At 43.3% G+C, this 22,051-nt stretch overlaps 1 protein-coding gene across 1 annotated transcript; it reads right to left on the bottom strand.

Annotated features, from left to right (window-relative positions):
• Window positions 1-2,662: 2,662 nt before the first annotated feature.
• lrrc4bb (leucine rich repeat containing 4Bb) lies at window positions 2,663-5,001 on the bottom strand. Its single transcript, XM_061095283.1, has 2 exons — window positions 4,759-5,001; window positions 2,663-4,642 (listed from the first exon to the last, which is right to left on the bottom strand). Exons 1-2 carry the CDS (start codon window positions 4,999-5,001, stop codon window positions 2,663-2,665), a joined length of 2,223 nt encoding a protein of 740 aa, XP_060951266.1.
• Window positions 5,002-22,051: the final 17,050 nt, after the last annotated feature.

The following is a 22,051-nucleotide window of genomic DNA, read 5'->3' on the forward strand; positions in this document are numbered from 1 at the left end:
GCAGCAGCGTTAAAGGAGATTTTTGTGCCGCGGCTGAGATGCAGGACCCCTTGCACGCCGCTCACAAGGAGGTATCGAATATGCTCTTTGAAATCTGACGACAGAGCCTCCAAATGTAGCACATCAAGGGAGCGGCCATATGTTGTGTCTTTAGCCTTCATTTATATTCTATTTGGGTCTCAGCGGGGCTACAGTGGGACCCTGCCCACCGGATCTGCTGGTTGGGTCGCAGCGCATTTACATTTTACTGTGGATTCGAACGAGATCCACAATCCAAAAACAGCGAGGTGAGGAAAGTACGCGGCTGCAGTCTGGACAAACTGTGTTATCCATTTACATTGTAACAGGCGCATTTCAAAAGATGACTTAGATGTTTATCATTAATCTGGATCAACGTGCTGTGCGTTGATACAGAAGATGTTCCTTTCATGGATTAACCTCAGCGACAACATAATCTGTGTGGGATTTCTCTGATATCATCACTCACACCATTAACATAATTATTACCATTTCTGGAGTGTTTTCTTTTCTCCCAATAAGTGTGAACTTGATAAGCAAAAACCATCACGCAAAACAGCTCATATATATATAGAGGGAGAGAGCCAATACACCTCTGAGGGAGGGGGGTGCAAATTAAAGAAGAACCAAAGGAACAAAAACACAGCAGAATCACGTACACAGCTGCATTACAGTCAAAACGAGTGTCGATGTGATTTTGCTGATACTGTCTCAGGTACATTTATCTCAAAATAACTGGTGTTGTCCAGTTTGTGCTCAATTGCAACAAACATTTTGGGCTCCTGCTTGATAAATACAGTCTGTCATCCCAGAGAAAGGTGATTTATTCAATGGATTTCTTTTTTTTTTACCTCACATTTCAAAAGCATGTGTTAAAGAATCGCCATGGAGAAGCACATCGAGGGCTAACTTCAGACAAAAGCACCTTCAGTAGGAATAACATCATCTAGTTCGTTCAAAAACACTAATTTAGCAAAACCAGTAGCGTCTGTAGAGCAACTACAGGAGAGTGACTAAAAGCCTGTCTGGACATGTTAGTAGAGCAGGTGGCACCTATCATTACCAGGCTGACTAATGGCTAAACCACAAACCATACATTCAATCCAGGTTTAGTACAGAGGGCTGCATAACGTCTCACTCTTTACTCATATGGTCGCCACATTGACCCGCCACAACCCAATATATGATTGATTTATTTCACACGTAATGATACATGGCTAGACAACTGTACACAGTATATCAAACTAACAAAAATAAAGAAATACATAGTTTAAACGCAAGAAGCGTAAATGGCATTTAACATATGAAAGTTACACTGTAAAAATGTGGATCTTACAATTGTCATACAACCAGACATTATTATTATTAATATACTGTACATTTCCATTCATTCCAATCATCCAAAGATGGATGTTTTAATCCCTTCTTCTTCAATGCTGCTCTAGATAGATGTCTGATCATCCCTATGACAGCATTTTATGGCATGATTATGGTAACCATGAGCAAGGAGGTCATATCAAATTCCTGTCTAAAAGCAAATATCTGGCTACTGATCTGATTTTAAATAACACATTGTCAACACTTTTATTTTACCCATACAGATCTTTGCATCGAGTTACCTTTCCATGTTTTGTGGAACATAATTTTACCATTATTTGATGCTGGCATTTAAGTATCAGAATCGTCAAATTCAAATACTAAGTAGCTGGCTTTTACAAAATACATAATACACTCTTAGAACACAAAAGTTTGTAATGATTATTACTGAAGCAACAGACAAAAGTTTGTCAAACAGAGATCTGCATTTACTGTTCTACAACCTAAATGGACTTTATGTCACAAAGCCAATTCAAAGATTCACAATGAGTGTTGCAATTGAGCCCTTATGTTTCTGAGAAGTAGCCAAACTTAAAACATGTATCATAACCAACCGTCACTATCGCCACCCCTGATTATTCACAAAGAAACAAACTATACCAGCTTATACATCCACCCCAAAATATCTCTGCATCGGAGTCTGCAATGATACATATTTAAATGAAAATATATTTATATAATTTGTGGATTTTTCACAGTAGTTTGTACTGCACTGTACCTTTTTGTCCATCTATTTATGCCTACATAATTTTCACCGTGAGGGAGTCTATTGAGTCACTTGAGAGAGAGTGTGGCTTGCGTTTTGTGTGGAAGAAAAATGTCTCTTCGAACTTTTTTTTTGTCTGTAATATCTCCGATCTTCAGTGTGGTAAGTGCTGTGCATGTCTTTCATCTCTGCTGGCCAACAACGAATACGGGACTGATTACTCAGAAAGGCTAGTTTTTCCCTACGAGAACACAGCTTGTAGAAACTGCAAAAAACATTTGCTTTGGCACAGATTTACATTGTAGAATGTCCATTCCTTGATCTCCATGGCCATGATCGTTACTACAAACACAAGTGGCCCATTGTGGAAATCCTTGGCTTGTACACTGTCACGAATAAGTCTATGTGTTTGTGTATTGCCGTGTCAGTCTATCCTCTTTCCTGGTGTAACGTCGATGCACTCTTAGTGTCTAATCATTCCGTGCATAAACTCGACATCAATCCCCTTTCCGTCTTCGACTCTTGCTCACTCTCTCTCTATACTCCTTGCTCTTGTTTTTTTTAGATCTGAGTCTCTTGAACATTTTCCTTTGAGTTGCCTTTGAAGAGAAGAGGCTCCATTTGAGGATTCTGGTTTTGGCCCATGAAACCCTTGATTGATCCATGTAAGCCCATAGTAGGCATGGGGAGAGACATCGGCAGAGGTGGGGACATAGAATTGGGATTGGTGCCGTTGCCTGATGAGGAGAGCATATTAGATGAAGAGATTGGGACTGAGGTACAGGAGATGGGGATATCGTGGCCTTGCAGGTTCTTGCTACTCATGATCCCTCCTGGTCCGATCCCTTCACCGCCAATACTAAGACCCATCACGTTGTTGTTGAAATGATGGGTCTTGTAGTAATGGTTGAGAGTATCTGAACGGCCAATGTTGGGAAGGTTGACTATTTCTGGATGATGTCTCCTCAGGGTTCCTTCTCCACCCATGCCAGAATTCATCGTTGAGCCACCTGAGATTCCACTTCCTGCCCCAGCTCCAATCTCATCTTCCACGTTGACAATTTCGATGGCTCTAGCCGGGCCGTGGTGCTTATGTAGCTGGTGCTGCTTCCGGAGTTTATAGAAGACCACTAACATTACAGCTGCCATAAAAGTGATGGCCACGAAGCAACCAATGATGATTTTAGTTGTTTTCATTACATCATCCAGGCCTGGAATGTTAGTTACATCCATTATCGACATTGTCGGTGAGTTTTCCGTACCTCTGTTAGCTCGTGGGGACAGTGAGGAAATAGAAGAAGGTGAGGGAGTTATAGGGATGCCAGGTCTCCCTCTTTGAACAGTAGGATTTGAGAATTCTATGAAGGTCTCATTAATATACTGTCTCGCCGAGTTTTCCTCCTCTCCTCTTACTGTCTCTACTGTTTCCACAGTGACAGTGGTGAAATAACTGTAGCTGTCCCTGGGATCTGACACAGACACATTGAGCACAGCGGTTGCAGTGGTGTTTCCAGCGGAGTTGGTTACCATGCAAGTGTACTGCCCGGTGTCTTGCACGGTCACGTTTGTGAAGTTCAGCGTTCCGTCATGAAGCACTGAGATCCGAACTCGGTACGATCCATGGGTCATCAGAGTGCCATTCGGAGTGAACCAGTTCACAGAGGTCATCGATGTTCCAGTACGACATTTCAGCTCGGCAGCCATGCCCTCTGTGACATTGAGGTCAGTGGGTGGCTCAACGATCACTGGGGCATAGCAGGTGAAGTGGCTCTGGTCTAGTTCCCCGATGTATTTGCCCTTTAGACCTGGAGGCGCATGGCAGCGAGCACAACATGTGGTGTTGCTGGGAACTGTTTCTTTCAGCCACCAGCTGAGCCAAAGAACATCACAGTTGCACACCCAAGGGTTGTGGTTGAGATGTACCCTTTCCAGCTGGTGAAGAGGGGTGAAGAGGTCATGGGGCAGGGAATGCAGGGAATTGTGGGAGAGGTTGAGCTCCTCCAGATTTTTGAGGTCATCAAAAGCATTGCGTTCAATCACTGACACTCTGGAGTGCATTAGCCACAGCTTGCGAAGGGATGCTAGGCCTTGGAAGGATCCAGGCCGAACTATACCCAGCTGGTTTCCAGACAGCTCCAATTCCTCTAGTCGTAATAGTGGGGTGAGGTTAGGTATGTCCTTCAAGCCACACATGCCAAGATTCAAGAAGCGCAAATTTACTAAACCTTCAAAGGCAGCCTCTGAGATGAAATCCAGCTTCCTGAGTTCCCCGAGATCGAGACGGCGCAAAGAGGGAACACGATGAAAGGCAAATGCCGGCAGCGTCTCGATGGGGTTGTTTCGTAGCCATAATTCCCTTAGCTTGCTGAGGTACTCAAAGGCTTGTGACGGTACAACTGTGAGACGGTTGTCAAAAAGCTCCAGCGTGTTGAGGTTGGGGAGGCCATTGAAAGCTCCCACCTCAATCTGTCGGATGTGGTTCTTGGAGAGCTGGAGGATTTCCAAATGCCGCAGGTGCTTAAAAGTGTCAGACTTGATCACCTGGTGTGGAAACAAAAACATGAAGGCAAGTTGTAGCAACATCAGAATTACTGCTGTCAACTTCAATTTACTACAGTGTGAAAGTGTTGGTGGCTCGTAGATGAGGCCATATTTACCTGAATGGTGTTTTCTTGTAGATTGAGGTATCTTGTGTTCTCTGAAATACTCTCCGGGACTTGATCTAAAGTCTTCCTTGTACAGATGACACGGCTCGCCTGATTGGAGCAGGTGCACAGGGAAGGGCAGGGGGGCGCCGCCTCTGCAAGTTGAGGTCCATGGTTGTGAAACCACAACAAAAGCTGGACCAACCAGAGGAGGGGGGAAGGGGCACAGGGGCTGGTCACCGTGACAACACGCATGGCAACTGAGTCATGACCCACCCCTACTGCAATAATGTTAAATCACCTCTAAATGAGGGATTTTAAGTGCTTATCTTAATGTCCATATTTTATCCTCTTGTTCTGTTATTTCCTCCTTTAGACTGTCACAGAACAAGGTGTGATTTTAAATCAAAGAATATCTATTATTCACAGACTCTTATTTCACTTTGCTCAACATGTCATTTCAGGGAACCCTGATTTGTTTTTTCGATTCCCATGACAATCTTTTGCAGATGAATCGAATTCTGGAGGTGGGGGTGGGGTTGCTCCCGAATGTGTTGTCTTTGTGGAGGCTGGTTCGTCTCACTGTAGGGAAAGAGAGAAAAGCAGAAGTAGGAAAGAGGTCAAGCAAGTGCACTGTGCAAGATATTAGCCTCATCACACAGAATTTATATCTCAAAAATATGAAACTGTCCTGTCACCAGAATGCACGATAAGAGCGGAGTCTGGCTTTCGATTCCAAAGAGGTGAATCTAGAATTGTGACCTGTAGACTAACTGGTGAGTCAGCTGCCATTTTCTTTATAGGTTGAACTCAACATCTGGGTCATGGCGTGTCTGAAATGGCCACAAAATTTGAACAAGCTCAAGCTGGGTCACGAGTGCGGCAGTCTAACGATTAGGATGACGTTCTCATCTCATTGTCCACTTTATGATACTGGCCTTTGTCAAGTCAGATACACACTGATAGAAGTAGAAAATTGCATTTAAAGGAATTTAAAGTTGCTGGATGCAATTACTGCTACCGGTGGGACTTATCTAGACCTAAGGTTAATGCAGAGTTTCATGCAATCCATCATGAGGCAGCAGCACAGCATTACAAATGAGATAACAAATGATGCCTGCATGGAGTAATTTAGCAATTAAGATATGAGGGAATGATTATTGACTCCTGAGATTTTACTGCAATGCCCATTCTGTGTACAACAAGTGACACACAATCAGACAACATCCCCTACTTGAAACTGGCGACACAAAGGCACCGACAACAACCAGATTGTGACCATGTTGCCAAAATACTGCCGCGGCTCTTTGAATACATTTCATGTATATCGTGTGTGACTCCGGTTGAGAGAGTGCCACACACTTCTCGAAAACAGAAATGGCTGCGAGCATCAGCAGACTCACTAAATTTAGAAATGCTTGGTTCTCGTTCCCTTATAATGATTCGACCGAGGAGAAAGTGTTCGTTGTTTCCTCAGGCTCGACACTAAGACTCGGCCAGTCACAACCCTGTGCCTTCTGTGGACCTCATACAAGAGGATCTTTGTTACCTTTCAGATTATGTGACCGCTGTGTTACCATTATTGATTTTATATAAAAAAAGATTCACTTCTCAAATATTTCCCTCTCTGATAAACAGGTTTTTTTTTTTCTTTCAAAGCTTCCATGGCAGTTCTTAGCATCTCCACCCAGAAACACTGTTGCTGTGGCAACCTGCTCACTCACCATCTTGTGTTCTTACTGTCCAGTGCCCTATTCCACATTACTGTGCTTAGCTGATCCTGATGAACGTTTGCCGTGCAAAACCGGTCAGTAACACCTTTTAGGTCTAAATCAATGTATATTTGACACAACGTTTAATTAGGTGTGTTTCCTCATTAGCAGACAGCCTATGCAATAAATGGCCTTTTGCTCCAGAGACACTTGGAGAAAAAACTTGAATCTTGCAAATCCAGCTACGTATAAGAAAATGTATATTTACATAAGCGCAGGGGAACCTGACGAAGCACACAGTCGAAACCTTGGCCTTCGCTATCGCAACACAGCGAACAAACCTGCCATGAATCTTAATATCCACAAGGTCTGAGGATTAGGTCAACATCCGTCTTTATTAAAAACATAGCTCCGAGAACTCTTAAAGCAGCTATTAAGAAAGGTCATAAGGGAGTATGTGCTAAAAATAGATGTTTTCAGATGCTCTGCACATGCCACAGACTCTCTCTCACTCCGACACACACACACACACACACACACACACACTTGGGTGCAAATGCCACACAGAACTGACAAAACATCATCCATCTCCGCTTCGAAACCAAGTACAGATTTCTGAATACAAATCTCTAAACCTCCATGTTACAGTATGCAGCCCCTTTGCAACACTCCTCCTGATGCTGTTCTTTACACTCCTGATCCTTCCTCATGGAGTCTCTGTCTTGCTCGCTCATCCCCATACAGCAGGTAATTGTTGTTGTCAATTATTTGACGGAATTGGTAGAAAAAGAGAAGAAAAAAAGAGAGAGAAAATGTCTCCATGTCTGCCGCAGACGTCAGAATTGCATCTGATCCAGAATGGCGGCCTGGTAGTTTGAATGATTAGCTCGTCAGAAAATGATTCATGCAATCATCAAAACACAACATCATGAATATTCAGCACGGCCAAAGATCCGATCACATCACTGCTCTCCGGTCAGAAAGGTTTTTTTTCAATACACCGGTAATGAAAATAGTGTAAGGGTGGTGCTTTGTCTTTTAAAATAACCGTGGTTCAATGTGAATGCAAGAATTCCACCTGCCTCTGCCACCATTTTTGAAATCTACAAAAGTAGATTTTAAGGCCAAAATGCTCAAATGCATTTCTTGCTTATAGCCTTTCTCTTAACATTGAAGGAACTGAGCCTTTTCTCACAGAGCAAGCGACGCTGAGGCGAGACGGTTTGACCATCTACGTGAACTACACCAGTTAAAATTGCATGAGGAGACATTGAATTCAGAAGCAGGGACGCCTGTTGCCTCGACCTGGCGTCAAGTTCTCCAGCACACGAGAGAGAGAGAGAGAGAGAGAGCAGCAGCACATGTACGCAGGAGACGGCCTTTATTTTGAGAAAATCACACCTTGACTCATCCGAGGGCCGGCTCCGTCGCCCGGCGGCCTCCCTCCTCATCCTCGCTCCTGTGCTCCTTGGGGGCTTACGACACGGCCGAGTGGCGTATGTTTTCCAACCAATTGCACTCCGAGGTATTTTTTCTCTTTCTTGATCTTGGCCGTTTTTCCATGTCAAGAGCAGATTGCGACCGTGTAGATATTGATTATTCGATCAGGCCTGAGAGAGCGCTCAGTCGTGAAAAGACAAATTAGCTGCAAGCTGCTGACCAATTGCTACAAACCAATCACATCATCGTAAGCGCCTGATTGTATCAATGCCCCCCCCAACAGAGCCATTAAGGTTTATGAAGAGGCAGAGTCCTGTTGTTTTCATTAAAACATCTATGATGGCCCGGGAGATGTCGCCTGTACATGCCTACGCAAAGGCCCCATTAGACCTCGTGTATTTACCGACGGTCTGGAGACGAACACAAAGCGACTCAGGTGCAGCAGCAGCAGCAGCAGCAGGGCCGGCACCATCTACTGTAACTATGACAACACCAGATTGATTCAGGACGTGGGAATCAGGGAAGGATGCTGGGACGCATTTCACCAGTTCCCAACAACCGGCATCGCTTATATTCAACCAAAAAAAACGATGAAATTGCCAAATACCCCAGCCCCCTTGCAAATGATGACAAGTATATTCTCTCAATCCTCCAACATATGGATGGACACACACACACACACACACACACATAAAAAAGAAAGAAAGATAAATTAGGACATAACGTGCATCTTTGTCATTTAACTGCGACCTCTTCTCATCATATAACCTCCCCCCCCCTCCCCACCACCACCACCACCACCACCAACAGCCCCCCCACCCCCCCAGCATAATATCTCCTACAATTCAACAGAATGGCCTTATTCATCTATGCAGCTGCGCGCACTACGGCGCACCTTCTCGGGAGCGCAATTGAAATTCTGAATAGGCCTAATTCTGCACATGCTGCATTACAAAATGGCTTGCATCCATCCTCCGTCTTCTTCGGGGGTTAATGACAACACGACTGCATACCCCGACAATCATCCATATGGGCCGAGATATGACAAATGTGTGGACGTGTAGGAAAACACTTACATAAGGAGCCATGTTTTTTTTTTTGTGTATTTTCTTCTTCTTTTTTTTTTTTACCATATGTTAGCAATGACCACCGCACTGACACCACTACATGTGAGCGTTTTCGTTACACCGCTATTAATGATTTACTGATTAGCATCCGTGCAATATGTCACGATCCGATCTCCATCATTGCAACGACCGATTTCCCACATCCATGCACGTCGGGGAACACATGCAATAAATACGCCGGCCATTTCACCCCCCCCTTTTTCTACCTGTACATCCGATATCCACACGTACCTCAATGTTGGCGGCGCGATGCTCGATGGCTTCTCTCCTCTCCTCTCGTCCTCCTGCTCCTCCGCGATCGTCCGCTTTTTTTCTCTCTCTCCCTCTCTCTCCTTCTCCTTCCTCCAGCCTCGCTGTCTGTCTCTCCTTTTCTCCTCGTCCCCCCTAAATTGATTCGCTTGTCTCCGCGGCTGTGAGCTGCCTCTTGTTCTCGTGGACTAGATCCGCAGCGCCAACGCAACGCGGGGGGCTACAGTGATGGCAGGTTAAAGATGAACACAATCCACACACACACACACACACACACTCTCACAGGGACACACACACACACATGTGCGCACACACACTCCGGCAACAAAAAGAAGGAATGAACACAGAGATGAGATTAAGGGTCGCTGGAGGAGAGGATGTTGGTATTATCACATGTAGGAGCGAGGTCCTGGACGAGTGCATCCGTGCGCCTTCTCAGCATCATTGGGGAGGAACGCAGGCAGCCCGCTGGGCAGAGCTTTTTGCGTCCAGCATAAGCGACTCCTTTTACGCACTTTCCGTATGTTTCAGCCAGAATCCCACTAAGGCAGCTTAGAAGAATAGATGGAGGACCAAGGACTCCTGGATATAAAAACACACCTCAAACCAGGCTGTCACCAGATCTACATATAAATAAATATTCTTTCTGTTTTCCTCAATTTCATCCTTGCATATGCTCCAGACATGTAATGTGGATTTATTAATATATGACTCAGCAGCACTTCACGATCATTGATCTGAGTCAGTGTGCTGCTCACGCTAAAGTGAGATATTAAGCTCTGCAGTGTGTTCGGCGTTTATCACCGTGTTATGGGGGACACCTGTTTAACCACAAAAGCCACCAAACATCTGCAGTGGGAAACATCTCCCGGCCCATTGAGCTTTAAAGAGTATGAGGCCCCTACTCCATAATGAATGCTCAGTGGCAATCGAGCAAACTAGTGACTTCTGTGTTCCTGCACGTGAGTGTTTATTTATCTGGTCCCCGGGGCGGATCTCGGAGCAGAAGTTAAAGTTGTGCCAGCCGCCCACATGTGACCTGCTGTCAGCATCCATGCCCTGCGACCCCTGTGAGGTTTGCACCTCGTAAAACCTCAAACCATTCCAGTCCTCTGCTAATGTGCATGTGTGGAGTCATACAGATTGGATTCAATTAGTTGGACTGCAAAGAAAGTCGGCAAGTTATTAGCCCATAAAAACAGATTTAATCAGCAAAGAGATGCCGATCTCTCTCTCTGCATGCGTGGCCTGTGCGTATTGATCCTCGTCGGGTGTTTGTCCACACGTGTCAGGCGCCTCGGCTCCTCTGAACCATCATCATCACCCCCCCTGATGGATATGTGCAGGAGGAGAGAGAGGCAGCCCTCTGTGACTCCGTGTCCTCTAGTTTGTGCGTAAAAATAAATCTGAGTCCGTCTTAGCCCACAGTAAAGGTCAAAGGACAGAGCAGGCCAGCTCTGCTTCAGAAAGACCCCCAAGATATATACTCTCCCACCTCCCTCTCCATCTCCCTCCCTCCTTCCTCACCCTCTCCCTCACTCCTCCCCTCCCTCTCCCCGTGAATGCCGTAGTGAGCATTGTTCACGACCACTAGCTTTTGCTGAAAGCCGCACAGCAATGAGGTCTCTGTGCCTTTTGCCTCTCTCTTCCTCTCCCCTCCCCCTCCTCAGCCTCTCTCTCTCCCTCGCTCTCTCTCCAAACCATCTACCCCTCTCTCCTTCCCTCTCTTTCTCTCTCTATCTCTCCCCCTCTATTAAATTTCCAGTCACACAGTGGTGCAGAGGATATTCCTCCTTTCCCTCCTTCTCCCTCTCCTCCTCATTCCCTCTCACTCATGCCGAAATCTTAGCCCACATCCAGCCTCTCCGCTCGACCCTCGCTGCCTTTCACTGCCTTTTCGCCACTCTCATCTCCTCTCTCCGTTCATCTTCGTTTTTTTTTGCCTTCCAACCCCCGCGCCATTTAAAAGAGATTCCACGCCACCCATGCCAAACCCACCCTTCCGCCTCTGCTCATCCTCCTTCCCCCTCTCTCCACTCTATGTCCTCACTGTGTCATTGCACATTGAATCTGATATTCCCCTTATGCACGTATGTGTGTGTGTGTGTGTGTGTGTGTGTGTGTGTTTGTGTGCACACCAGCACCCTTGAGCGTGTGTGTGTGGGAGCGATGGAGTGCAGGGAGGGAGAGGGACATGCATTTGTGCACAGTAAATGAACAAACACTCATCGCTGTATTGCTTGTGTCATCAGTACAGGAAGGCTCTTGGAGTAGAAATACAGCGGAGCGAGCTAATCCAACTATCCAGAGGACGAGTGCATGGCATTTCCAATACAACCCAAGCCCCCTTAAACTCCTAATGCTGCGTTAGGAGCCACAGGGCAGGAGAAAGGGAGGGCAAGGAGGATTTGGCAGTAACATGCTAGTGCCAAGACATATGTGGCATGCTGATAGCAGTGGAGAGGTGCAGCTCACGCTCAGAAGAAGCATTTAGAGGGGGTGCTGATACACATCCATCACTTCCACGGTGTAGCTATGGGCCTCAGCGCTCTGGCACGGAGGAATCGTACACAGCTCACAGCGGAAGATTGACAATGTGATTCTTTTTGTAGCAGCAGTGCTGATATTAGACGTGGTCGAGCAGAATTAGTGATCTCTTTAATGGCCCCGAGTGGCCAATTGGGATTGTGAACAAAGGGACATTTCTGGTGGTTATTTTTAGGAATGAGACTGAAAAAGTTGGAATGGTGCTCGGGTGCCATCTGTGCAAAAGAATAAGAGAGATATAAGAGAGAGTTTCAAGTTATTCATGGTGACATCCCTGTGTGTGTGTGTGTGTGTGTGTGTGTGTGTGTGTTTGTGTGTGTGTGTGTGCGTGTGTGTGTGTGTGTGTGTGTGTGTGTGTGTGTGTGTGTGTGTGTGTGTGTGTGTGTGTGTGTGAGTGTGAGTGTGAGTGTGTGTGTCTGTGTGTGTGCGCGCATGTTAGAGAGAGGGAGAGAAAATAGAGAGAAAAATCCTAGTGTCACAGTATCTTAGCAACTGCCTCCATCTCCTTGGAGACAAGAACTGACATCATTTCCTGTCTGTGAGAACTCACTTTGGGTTTGTACACAGTGTGTTTGTTTGTGTGTGTGTGTGTGTGTGTGTGTGTGTGTGTGTGTGTGTGCGCGCGAGTGCGAGGGAATGTATGTGTACGTCTGTTTGTTTGTGTGTTGGCGTGTGTCCACGTTCATATGCAGATGTGGTGCCTGCAGAATGTGCACTGATGCAGAGGGGATGTATTCTAGTGATTCACTCGGAGTGTGTTGAAGAACGTCAGTCAATCTGAAAGTCGAGAGCAAAATAAATGTAATTTCCATTGAATAGAATTCAACTGACTGGCACCTGATTTTAAAATTGATTAATTGTTTGTATTTGACCTGTTATTTTAGAAAAAAGGTTTTATATTAAGCTGTGAAATTATAATATAAAGAGACAAAAACTAATAAGTTTCACAGTTCCAAAGGATTTACCCTCTAAACAATTTGAAATCTATTTTCTTGTGTCTGGAATCAAATCGTTTGTACCATGTGTTATAACAGTATTAATAGTTTAGCTGTCATGTTATGCGAAGTGTCTTTATTTTGCACATATTTGTACTTTCACATCTAAGACTCTGTGTCTGCACCATCAAGTTTGTCAGTTTCCAGTGAGAATTCAGTTGATGAACCCAATAAGCAACCTGTGCGAATATGTCAACCTCTGCTGCCACCTTGTGTCCAAAGAAGTGAAGTGCAACCAGAAATAACTTAAATCTGATCTTTACATTTAAGTTATTATTATTAGGCTAAACACATCACGGTTTAGCTCAAATAACAATTGGATATTTGTCATGCCTCTACCAACGCCCAATAGTCCCCTAATAGTCGCTGGATTTTTATTTGGATCTGTACCACGTTGCATTTTGCAAATATAATCCCCTAAATTTACCAGATTTTTCCTCCTCCAGATCCATGAGGTAATTTCTGTGAAATCAATGGAAATGTGGCAAAACGCCCATCTCACAATGTGAAAGAAAGTGAAAAATGATTCCTGGAACCAATCCCTGGTCCAGATCCACACCAATAGTTTATGGGTTTGTCCCTGACACATACCACAACATAGTAATGCTTCCCTTAGTTTTTGTGTAACGCTGCTAACAAACAGGTTGAACCACTCTGACAGCTTGGCGGAGAATTTCATACCTAAAAGTAAATGAAGCATGAGAGCTGTGTCTGTGTAACAGTGGATTGTTGGATTCACTAGTAACTAGTAACTATGTAAAACTAACTAGTAAATCAAGTAGGATGTGCTGACGGGCTGCAGTGTATAATAACACTGTTAAAATGTCTTTTAAGAAGAAAAGAAAATACTCTAAATCCTTGCACCCTGAAGAAAAAGAGAAGGGTCCCAATCAAAGCACGGCTCAAGGAGCCACTAAAGATTCTGCAGGAAGAATGGTTCTACTGGGATTACTGGGATTTTACAGCAGAGAACAAAAACAACATTCAGTAGCTTGACATTACAGAAAGTAGCCGGTGACCATGATGAATAAAAGCCAGGTACACAAAACTTATCTTGTGTCGGGATATCTTAGCATCATGATTTTAAGATGCTAAATGACAAAATAAAGGGCCAAGGAAGCAGACCTTGCAGTAAACGGAAAAATAAATATGGGTGAAATACATGATAGGACACGTGAGTTTCTGCTTCTACGAGGTGATTATTATTCCAGGCTCGTATGAATCAACAGTCAGCAACACAAAGAGTCAGACCATCATGGATCAGCACACAGTTTACAAGCTATCGCAGGGGAATCAGTGTCCAACGTTGTGCCAAGCTAATGCCTCAGCGCAATTTACACGCTTTCGCAGAAAACATTCTTATTCAAGCAAAAACGTTGTTAGATTCGCCTCAATCAAACTGGACAGCTGTAACAGCAGCAAGGTCACTGCTGCAAAGACCAAAGGCAGACAACACACATATTACCGAGCACAACTTGTTTTACAACCGATTCTGCCAACCCCTGCACAACTGCTGGCACATAGAATATATACAGCACATTAGGGGCATAGCACTCGATGCCTCTACATTCTGCTCCAAGGAGGTCGATTTTTTTGGTCATTTTCTGGATAAACAGGATCCTGTAGTAAAGCAAATATCATGTTTTTGTCATGTAAGTGATACAGGGACAGCAGTGTGGGTCTGCCGGTCTTCGACTTTGGTCCAGACTGAAATATAACTGTAATTTATCCCCGAGGATGAATCTGTCTGACTTTGATGATCCCATTACTCTTTCATCTAGTGCCACCACGACGCTCACATTTGTGGTTTTGATTGAAATGTCACATCAATTGCTCAATTGCCATGACATTTGGTGCAGATATTCATGTTCTCCTCAGAATACATTTTTATAACCTTTTAGCCCCGTTATTGAGTTTGATTTTTAGTTTGCCCTACCTGCATCACTGAGGACATTCACATCAGCCTGTGCTTTACTTTGTTCAGTGTTAATGATAGCATGCTAACATGCTACTTGGACAGTGTGGTATTCCTCCTGAACAATCAATATTACATTTTTTTATACTTTAAATGCATTGGGAGCAGGCTCGGGTTTTCTGGCCATCACCACATGTGTAGGATGTTGGCTTTGAGAGCGGCACACAGCTCCAAGCATGTAATGAGGAAGATTCAGATGAATGATAACGAGATCAATGCAGCTGCAGGGACTCAGCAACACGGCTGTTATCTTGGCTTCCTGTTGGGCCATTGTGACGACACGGGGGGAGAGGACGAGTACAGAACCTCTGGCAAAGAAATGAGCCAGGACACAATGACCAGACTAAGTATAAATGCACAAGAAGGATTTTAATTCTGGAATTTACAAGCCAGCGTCATCCTTCATACTCAATTTTACATACAGAAGTTTGTGTTATTTTCGGAAGCATAGTTGGTGAATCGTCATTAATGATCAATAATGAGAAAGTACAAACAGACATCTACATGCATCCAACCCATTGCTGAAACTGCAGTTGAGGAGCGTTAGACAAAGCCAATGTGAGTAAGTCAGTAGTGTTCCCCTCCCTTTGGTCTGAAATCTTAAGAATTACAGTTAATTTTTTGTTGATTGTTTCTCAACTCCTTTAGAGTTGGTCAAAAACAATTTAAACCGTTTTAAAAGTTTGGGATCCAGCTGCAAAAAAAGAAAATAAAAAAGAATCAAAATCTGTTATTTGACAGGAGGCATAAAGGAATACTGTTTGAGCTAAAACTGAAAAAAAGATCCACGAACTTCTACTGAAATGCAACATTAAATGATGTGTATATACGTTTGTCTGTCTAAATCAGCATTTACCGTTTTTTAATGCTTCACCATATAAAAACAATGCATAACTTGTGTGATTACCTCTTTGAGAACGCTTTTGATTGCTGTTTTATTTTTAGGACACTTGAAAAGTCCCTTTTGTTCATGGAAGAGACAGTTGACTTTAAGATCGACTGCACGACTCAGCTCACAGTAGCTTGGTGTAGTGTAGTCGGGGTCACGAGTGTGATGCATCACCACCAGAATCAGCTTCTTGATTTCCACATCTTTGGCACAGACAGACAACACATATCACAGTTTGCAGCTACAAAACGTAGTCTAACGTCATTTCTGAAGGTTTACCTTCAGGTAACTTGGAAAGCGCTGAGTTGAGGTCGGTCTCAACACGACTGACGATGGGACAGAAGAGAATAGTCGCATCGCTGTCCTGATGTGAGTTCACTTTCTTTGCTCCTTTCTTGGTCAGTTTTTTAAGAAATTCATCATGAGCCCCAAAAGTCGTTCCTTCCACTTGGAAGTAAATTTTTGCCATTTCCCCTGAAAATAGAAAAAGAAATAAAAGTAATGTAATGTTTTTCTGGATTGTGGTCCAGGGCATCCTGGTGTCCTTCTTTAAAAACTTAAAATTCACTTTCAAGTATTCTATCAGCGTATTTCTGTCGTACTAAAACAATGATCTCATGTTTCATCTGCATCCCACGACCTGAAATATTTCCTTGTTGGCTGGAATAATGATCTCAGATATCAGTTGCTGCATCCAGCGGATCATTAACGATTGAACATGACTTGTGACCGTAAATAAATAGAGAATACTCACTGTTTGTGTAGTTGTGGTTGTGGTTTGTCTGGTTCCAGCCTCTGTTTGTTCTTTTACAGGAAACTACTTCTTCACATGCTTTCACTTTCACTATGAGCGCCACACAATGGGTGCACTGCGATGGTGTCTCCAGCAGGGGTCAGTATTGTGACAATAATATGCTCTCACAGGCCTGCAGCCTCCGTACATTTCGAAGATGAAGAATAACACCAGCGGAACTTAAAAACTAAAGTTGCTTTTCAAACTCATATTCTAATGTTCTTCATCATGTGCTGTAGTTACAATATCACTTCATTATTTCATGACCAATATCACTTTTAATAATATTATGTACCTTATTTTGTTAATAATCATGTACGATACTTACTTGTCTGTTCTCATTTCCCAATGTACTTTTTCAATTAAAATTTTTGGTCGTTTATAGTAAATTCTCTATTTTTATATTCTTCTTACTTATTTTATTGTTGTTGAATATATACTAACTGGTGCCCTGTCACTCCTCATTACTTGATATTTATTTAGATTATATAATTCTCTGTTATTGAGCAAAATCTGGCACAAGATTATCTTATCTTATCTCAACTCATCTCATCTCATCTCATCTCATCTCATCTCATCTTATCTTATCTGGGATTGGCGCTAGTATGACCCTCTAAGGATAAGCGGTAGAAAATGGATGAATGGAGAGATGGAGTCCACCTACTCCTTCCATCTCAGTCAGTCTTCATTGTTAGTGCTAAATGTAAAGATTTCACAATTTCCAGTTTACACATATCTGTTCATACTGTTGTGCTGGTTTACTGGATCCTCTGAGGCACGGAAGCTGCTTTCATACCCTAACACTTCATCAGCTGACTATAAGTGACACACACGTTTCAGTTTGTCCCTGTGTGTGTGTGTGTGTGTGTGTGTGTGTGTACTGTTTCCCAAAAAGGGTGTGAAGCGGGTCTGTGAAAGCGATTCTTCATCCATCTGTAGTGTGAGGTTGTCTGGATCATCTGTATCTGTGCCCGCTGTCGGATCAGAGTCACGACAGGCTGACGTTCCCCCTTCAGGTTTCACTTCACTCTAACAAATGATGCAGTGCCGCTGATGGAGCGGTCAGTGCCGTTTATTCACTAATCTCCAAAAGCCATCCAGCCATATAAAGAAAAACATAGCCTAAAGTTATTGTAAAAATATAAAGTGTGGCCCAAATATATCAAAACAAATTGCAAACATGTGTTGCGCAAGGCAAGATGTGATCTGGATGTGAACTTTAAGTGGCTTAAGTAGTAAATGATAAATAAGGCCCAAATAACAGAAAAGTTTCCAGCAACATTTGGTTGATATCGCAACCTGTGTCCCAGATCTGGCAAACAGGAATGGACCGACCAAGTGCCATCATTTCACAGAGCATGCGTGTCGGATGACAGTGTGGGCCATATCTGGGCCAAAATAATTTCACCCTGTGGGATGGGATGGTGATGTTAGCATTTAGCTCAAACCCTCATTGTGCCTTATAGGTCAAACAGCAGAGATGCATGTTCTTAATGTTTCTAAAGTATTTTATATGCTTTGGGAGCAGGCTCTGGTTTTCTGGCCATCACCACATTTGTAGGACGTTGGCTTTGAGAGAGGCACACAGCTCCAAGCATGTAATGAGGAAGAGTCAGATAAATGATAACAAGATCAATGCAGTTGCAGGGACTCAGCAACACCGCTGTTATCTTGGCTTCCTGTTAGGCCATTGTGACGACACTGGGGGAGAGGACGAGTACAAAACCTCTGGCAAAGAAATGAGCCAGGACACAATGACCAGACTTAGTATAAATACACAAGACTGATTTTTATTCTGGAATTTACAAGCCAGCGTCATCCTTCATACTCAATTTTACATATAGAAGTTAGTGTTTTTTTCGCATGCATAGTTGGTGAAACCGTGATAAATGATCAATAATGAGAAAGTACAAACAAACATCTACATGCATCCAACCCATTGCTGAAACTGCAGTTAAATAGTGTTAGAGAAAGCCAAAGTGAAAGCAGTGTTCCCCTCCTCCCTTTGGTCTAACTTCGAAAGAATTCCCGTAAATGTTTCAATGATGGTATCCCAACTCATTTACATGTGATACATGTGAACCACGTGCGCCACCACTTAGGACGTCCTTCCGAATGTTCGGGATCCAGCTGCAAAAAAAATTAATAAAAATAATCAAAATCTGTGTTATTTGACAGGAGGCATAAAGGAATATTGTTTGAGCTAAAATTGAAAAAGATCCATGATTTTTTCTGAAATGCAACATTAAATGATGTATATATATGTTTGTCTGTCTAAATCAGCATTTACCGTTTTTTAATGCTTCACCATATAAAAACAATGCATAACTTGTGTGATTACCTCTTTGAGAACGCTTTTGATTGCTGTTTTATTTTTAGGACACTTGAAAAGTCCCTTCTGTTCATGGAAGAGACAGTCGACTTTAAGATCGACTGGACGACTCAGCTCACAGTAGCTTGGTGTAGTGTAGCCGGGGTCACGAGTGTGATGCATTGCCACCAGAATCAGCTTCTGGCTTCCTAATTATTTGGCACAGACAGACAACACATATCACAGTTTGCAGCTACATGGCAAAACGTAGTCTAACGTCATTTCTGAAGGTTTACCTGGTTGTAACTTGGAAAGTGCTGAGTTGAGGTCGGTCTCAACACGACTGACGATGGGACAGAAGAGAATAGTCGCATCGCTGTCCTTGAGTAAGGTCACTTTCTTTGCTCCTTTCTCTGTCAGTTTTTTAAGAAATGTATCATGAGCCCCAAAAGTCGTTCCTTCCACTTGTGAGTACATTTTTGCCATTTTCCCTGAAAATAGAAAAAGGAATAAAAGTAATAACCACTTTTTTGGATTGTGGTCCTGGACATCCTGGAGTCCTTCTTTAAAAACTTAAAATTCACTTTTGAAGTATTCTATTCGCGTATTTCTGTCGTACAAAAACAATGATCTCATGTTTCATCTGAATCCCACGACCTGCAATATTTCCTTGTTTGCTGGAATAATGTTCTCAGATATCAGTTGCTGCATCCAGCGGATCTTTAACGATTAAACATAACTTGTAACTGTAAATAAATAGAGAATACTCACTGATTTATGTGGTTGTGGTTTGTCTGGTTCCAGCCTCTGGTTCTTCTTTTACAGGAAACTAGTTCTTCACACACTTTTACTTTCACTATGACGGCCACACAATGGGTGCACTGCGATGGTGTCTCCAGCAGGGGTCAGTATTGTGATAATAATATGCTCTCACAGGCCTGCAGCCACCGTACATTTCAAAGCTGAAGAATAACACCAGCGGAACTTAATTTTAATTCATTTTATTTGTAAGGCACTCTTCATCCGAGGATCTCAGAGTGCCACAAGTACATAGTTAAAATCAAAGTCCTAAAAACTCAACTTGAAGTAAAAGTCGCTTTTCAAACTCATATTGTAATAGAATTAAATATAAACATCGTATTTTTTTCATCATGTGCTGTAGCTGCAATATCACTTTATTATTTCATTACCAATATAACTTCTAATAATATTATGTACATTCTTTTGTAAATAATCATGTACGATACTTACTTGTCTGTTCTCATTTCCCAATGTACTTTTTCAATAACATTTTTTGCTAGTTTTTAGTCAATTCTCTATTTTTATATTCGTCTAACTTATCTTATTGTTGCTGATTATATAATAACTGGTGCCCTGTCACTCCTCATTACTTGATATTTTTATAGATAACTTATTTTTCAGGGTATTATATAATTCTCTGTTATTGAGCAAGATCTGGCACAAGATTATCTCATCTCATCTCATCTCATCTCATCTTATCTTATCTTTTCTTATCTGGGATTGGTGCTAGTATGACCCTCAAAGGATAAGCGGTAGAAAATAGATGAATGGATGGATGGAGTCCACCTACTCCTTCCATCTCAGTCAGTCTTCATTGTTAGTGCTAAATGTAAAGATCCACAATTTCCAGTTTACACATGGCTGTTCATACTCTTGTGCTGGTTTCCTGGATCCTCTGAGGCCCAGAAGCTGCGTTCATACCCTAACACTTCATCAGCTGACTCTCTGACTGACACACACGTTTCAGTTTGTCCCTGTGTGTGTGTGCACTGTTTCACAAAAGGGGTGTGAAGCGGGTCTGTGAAAGCGATTCTTCATCCATCTGTAGTGTGAGGTTGTCTGGATCATCTGTATCTGTGCCCGCTGTCGGATCAGAGTCACGACAGGCTGACGTTCTCCCTTCAGGTTTCACTTCGCTCTGACAAATGATGCAGTGCCGCTGATGGAGCGGTCAGTGCCTTTTATTCACTAATCTCAAAAAGCCATCCAGCCATATAAAGAAAAACACAGTGTGTGCGTTGTGCAGACACATCTTTTATTTTGTTTGTTTCCCATAAAAGTTTGATTACGACACAAGAGCAATCTCTTCTTGTATCAGTTTGACATTTTCTCCGAGGACGTCCTCTGACATCATCTTGTTTTTCTATACAAGTGTAAAACAAATAGCATGGGATTAAATTGCTCCACGTTGCACTTCCATCATAATTTACGCCAGTCCACAAAGCTAACCTCTATTACCTCTCTGATAAACAAAACCAAGACATATGTTCTCTAAATTAAACTCAGGCTAAACTGATTCTAGGGATGGGTATCCTTGAAAGTGGCACCGCGAACAAAACAACCCACACACTCAGCAGAGGCGATTATAACATTTAATCACTGAGCCCTATCGCCGAGCTTTGCAGACTTCTCGCCCCAAGGTTTGATTTACCCGCCCTCTTCTTGTGGAAAAATCTCATTCACTAGACGAATTGCTGAGCGGGCCACTCCGACCAGCGCTATAAATCATTCTTTAATCAGAGGCCTCCGAGATTGGGCGCATACACCCGCGGGAGCAGCTCAGTGACACCTCGACTCCTCCCTGTGTGTATCCGCAGTCCTGGGAGTTTGTATCCTCTTCTGTTTGCACCTCGGGCTTGTCTGCATTTGTATCAGTCACGGGGAAACTAAGAGGGATGACCCAACCCTGCACACTCTGCTGACACCAACAACACCCAAACACTTCCACCGCTCAGAGGAGAGCGATCCCAGGGAGGAGATTACTGGTTTGGGGCCGCAAGAGGATACCCCCTCTCAGGACTGGATTAGCGGCCGAACCAAGTGGGCAAACCGCTCCATGGCCCTGGAATCCCTGGGCCTCTGAAAGGTGGAGACATACAGTTACAGTCCAGCCAGGCAGTGGGGAATGGGGAAATATCTTGATAGCACCAACAGATGGTCAACAACTCCGATCAGAGTTTTTGTCATAACTGAAACCAAACCTTCATCCAAGGGAACTATTCTCAACACATGTGGACAATCCACTTTGGTCGTTTGTTATTTTCCCCAGTGGATCAAGTTGTGTTCCAGGATCAAGAGCGTTTCCTCTGTCGAGTCGTACTTGATAAAAATAGTAGCTATGAAACATTAATTCATATAAATGTATTAATGCAGAGTAGAGTTCAATGCTAGTACAACAACCACGACAGTGACAGAAAGATAGATGTGGAAATGTTAATAATAGGGTTTATGTGATTTGGATTTTTT

Source organism: Limanda limanda, chromosome 21, assembly GCF_963576545.1.
Source record: "Limanda limanda chromosome 21, fLimLim1.1, whole genome shotgun sequence".
In the NCBI taxonomy this organism is placed as follows: domain Eukaryota; kingdom Metazoa; phylum Chordata; class Actinopteri; order Pleuronectiformes; family Pleuronectidae; genus Limanda; species Limanda limanda.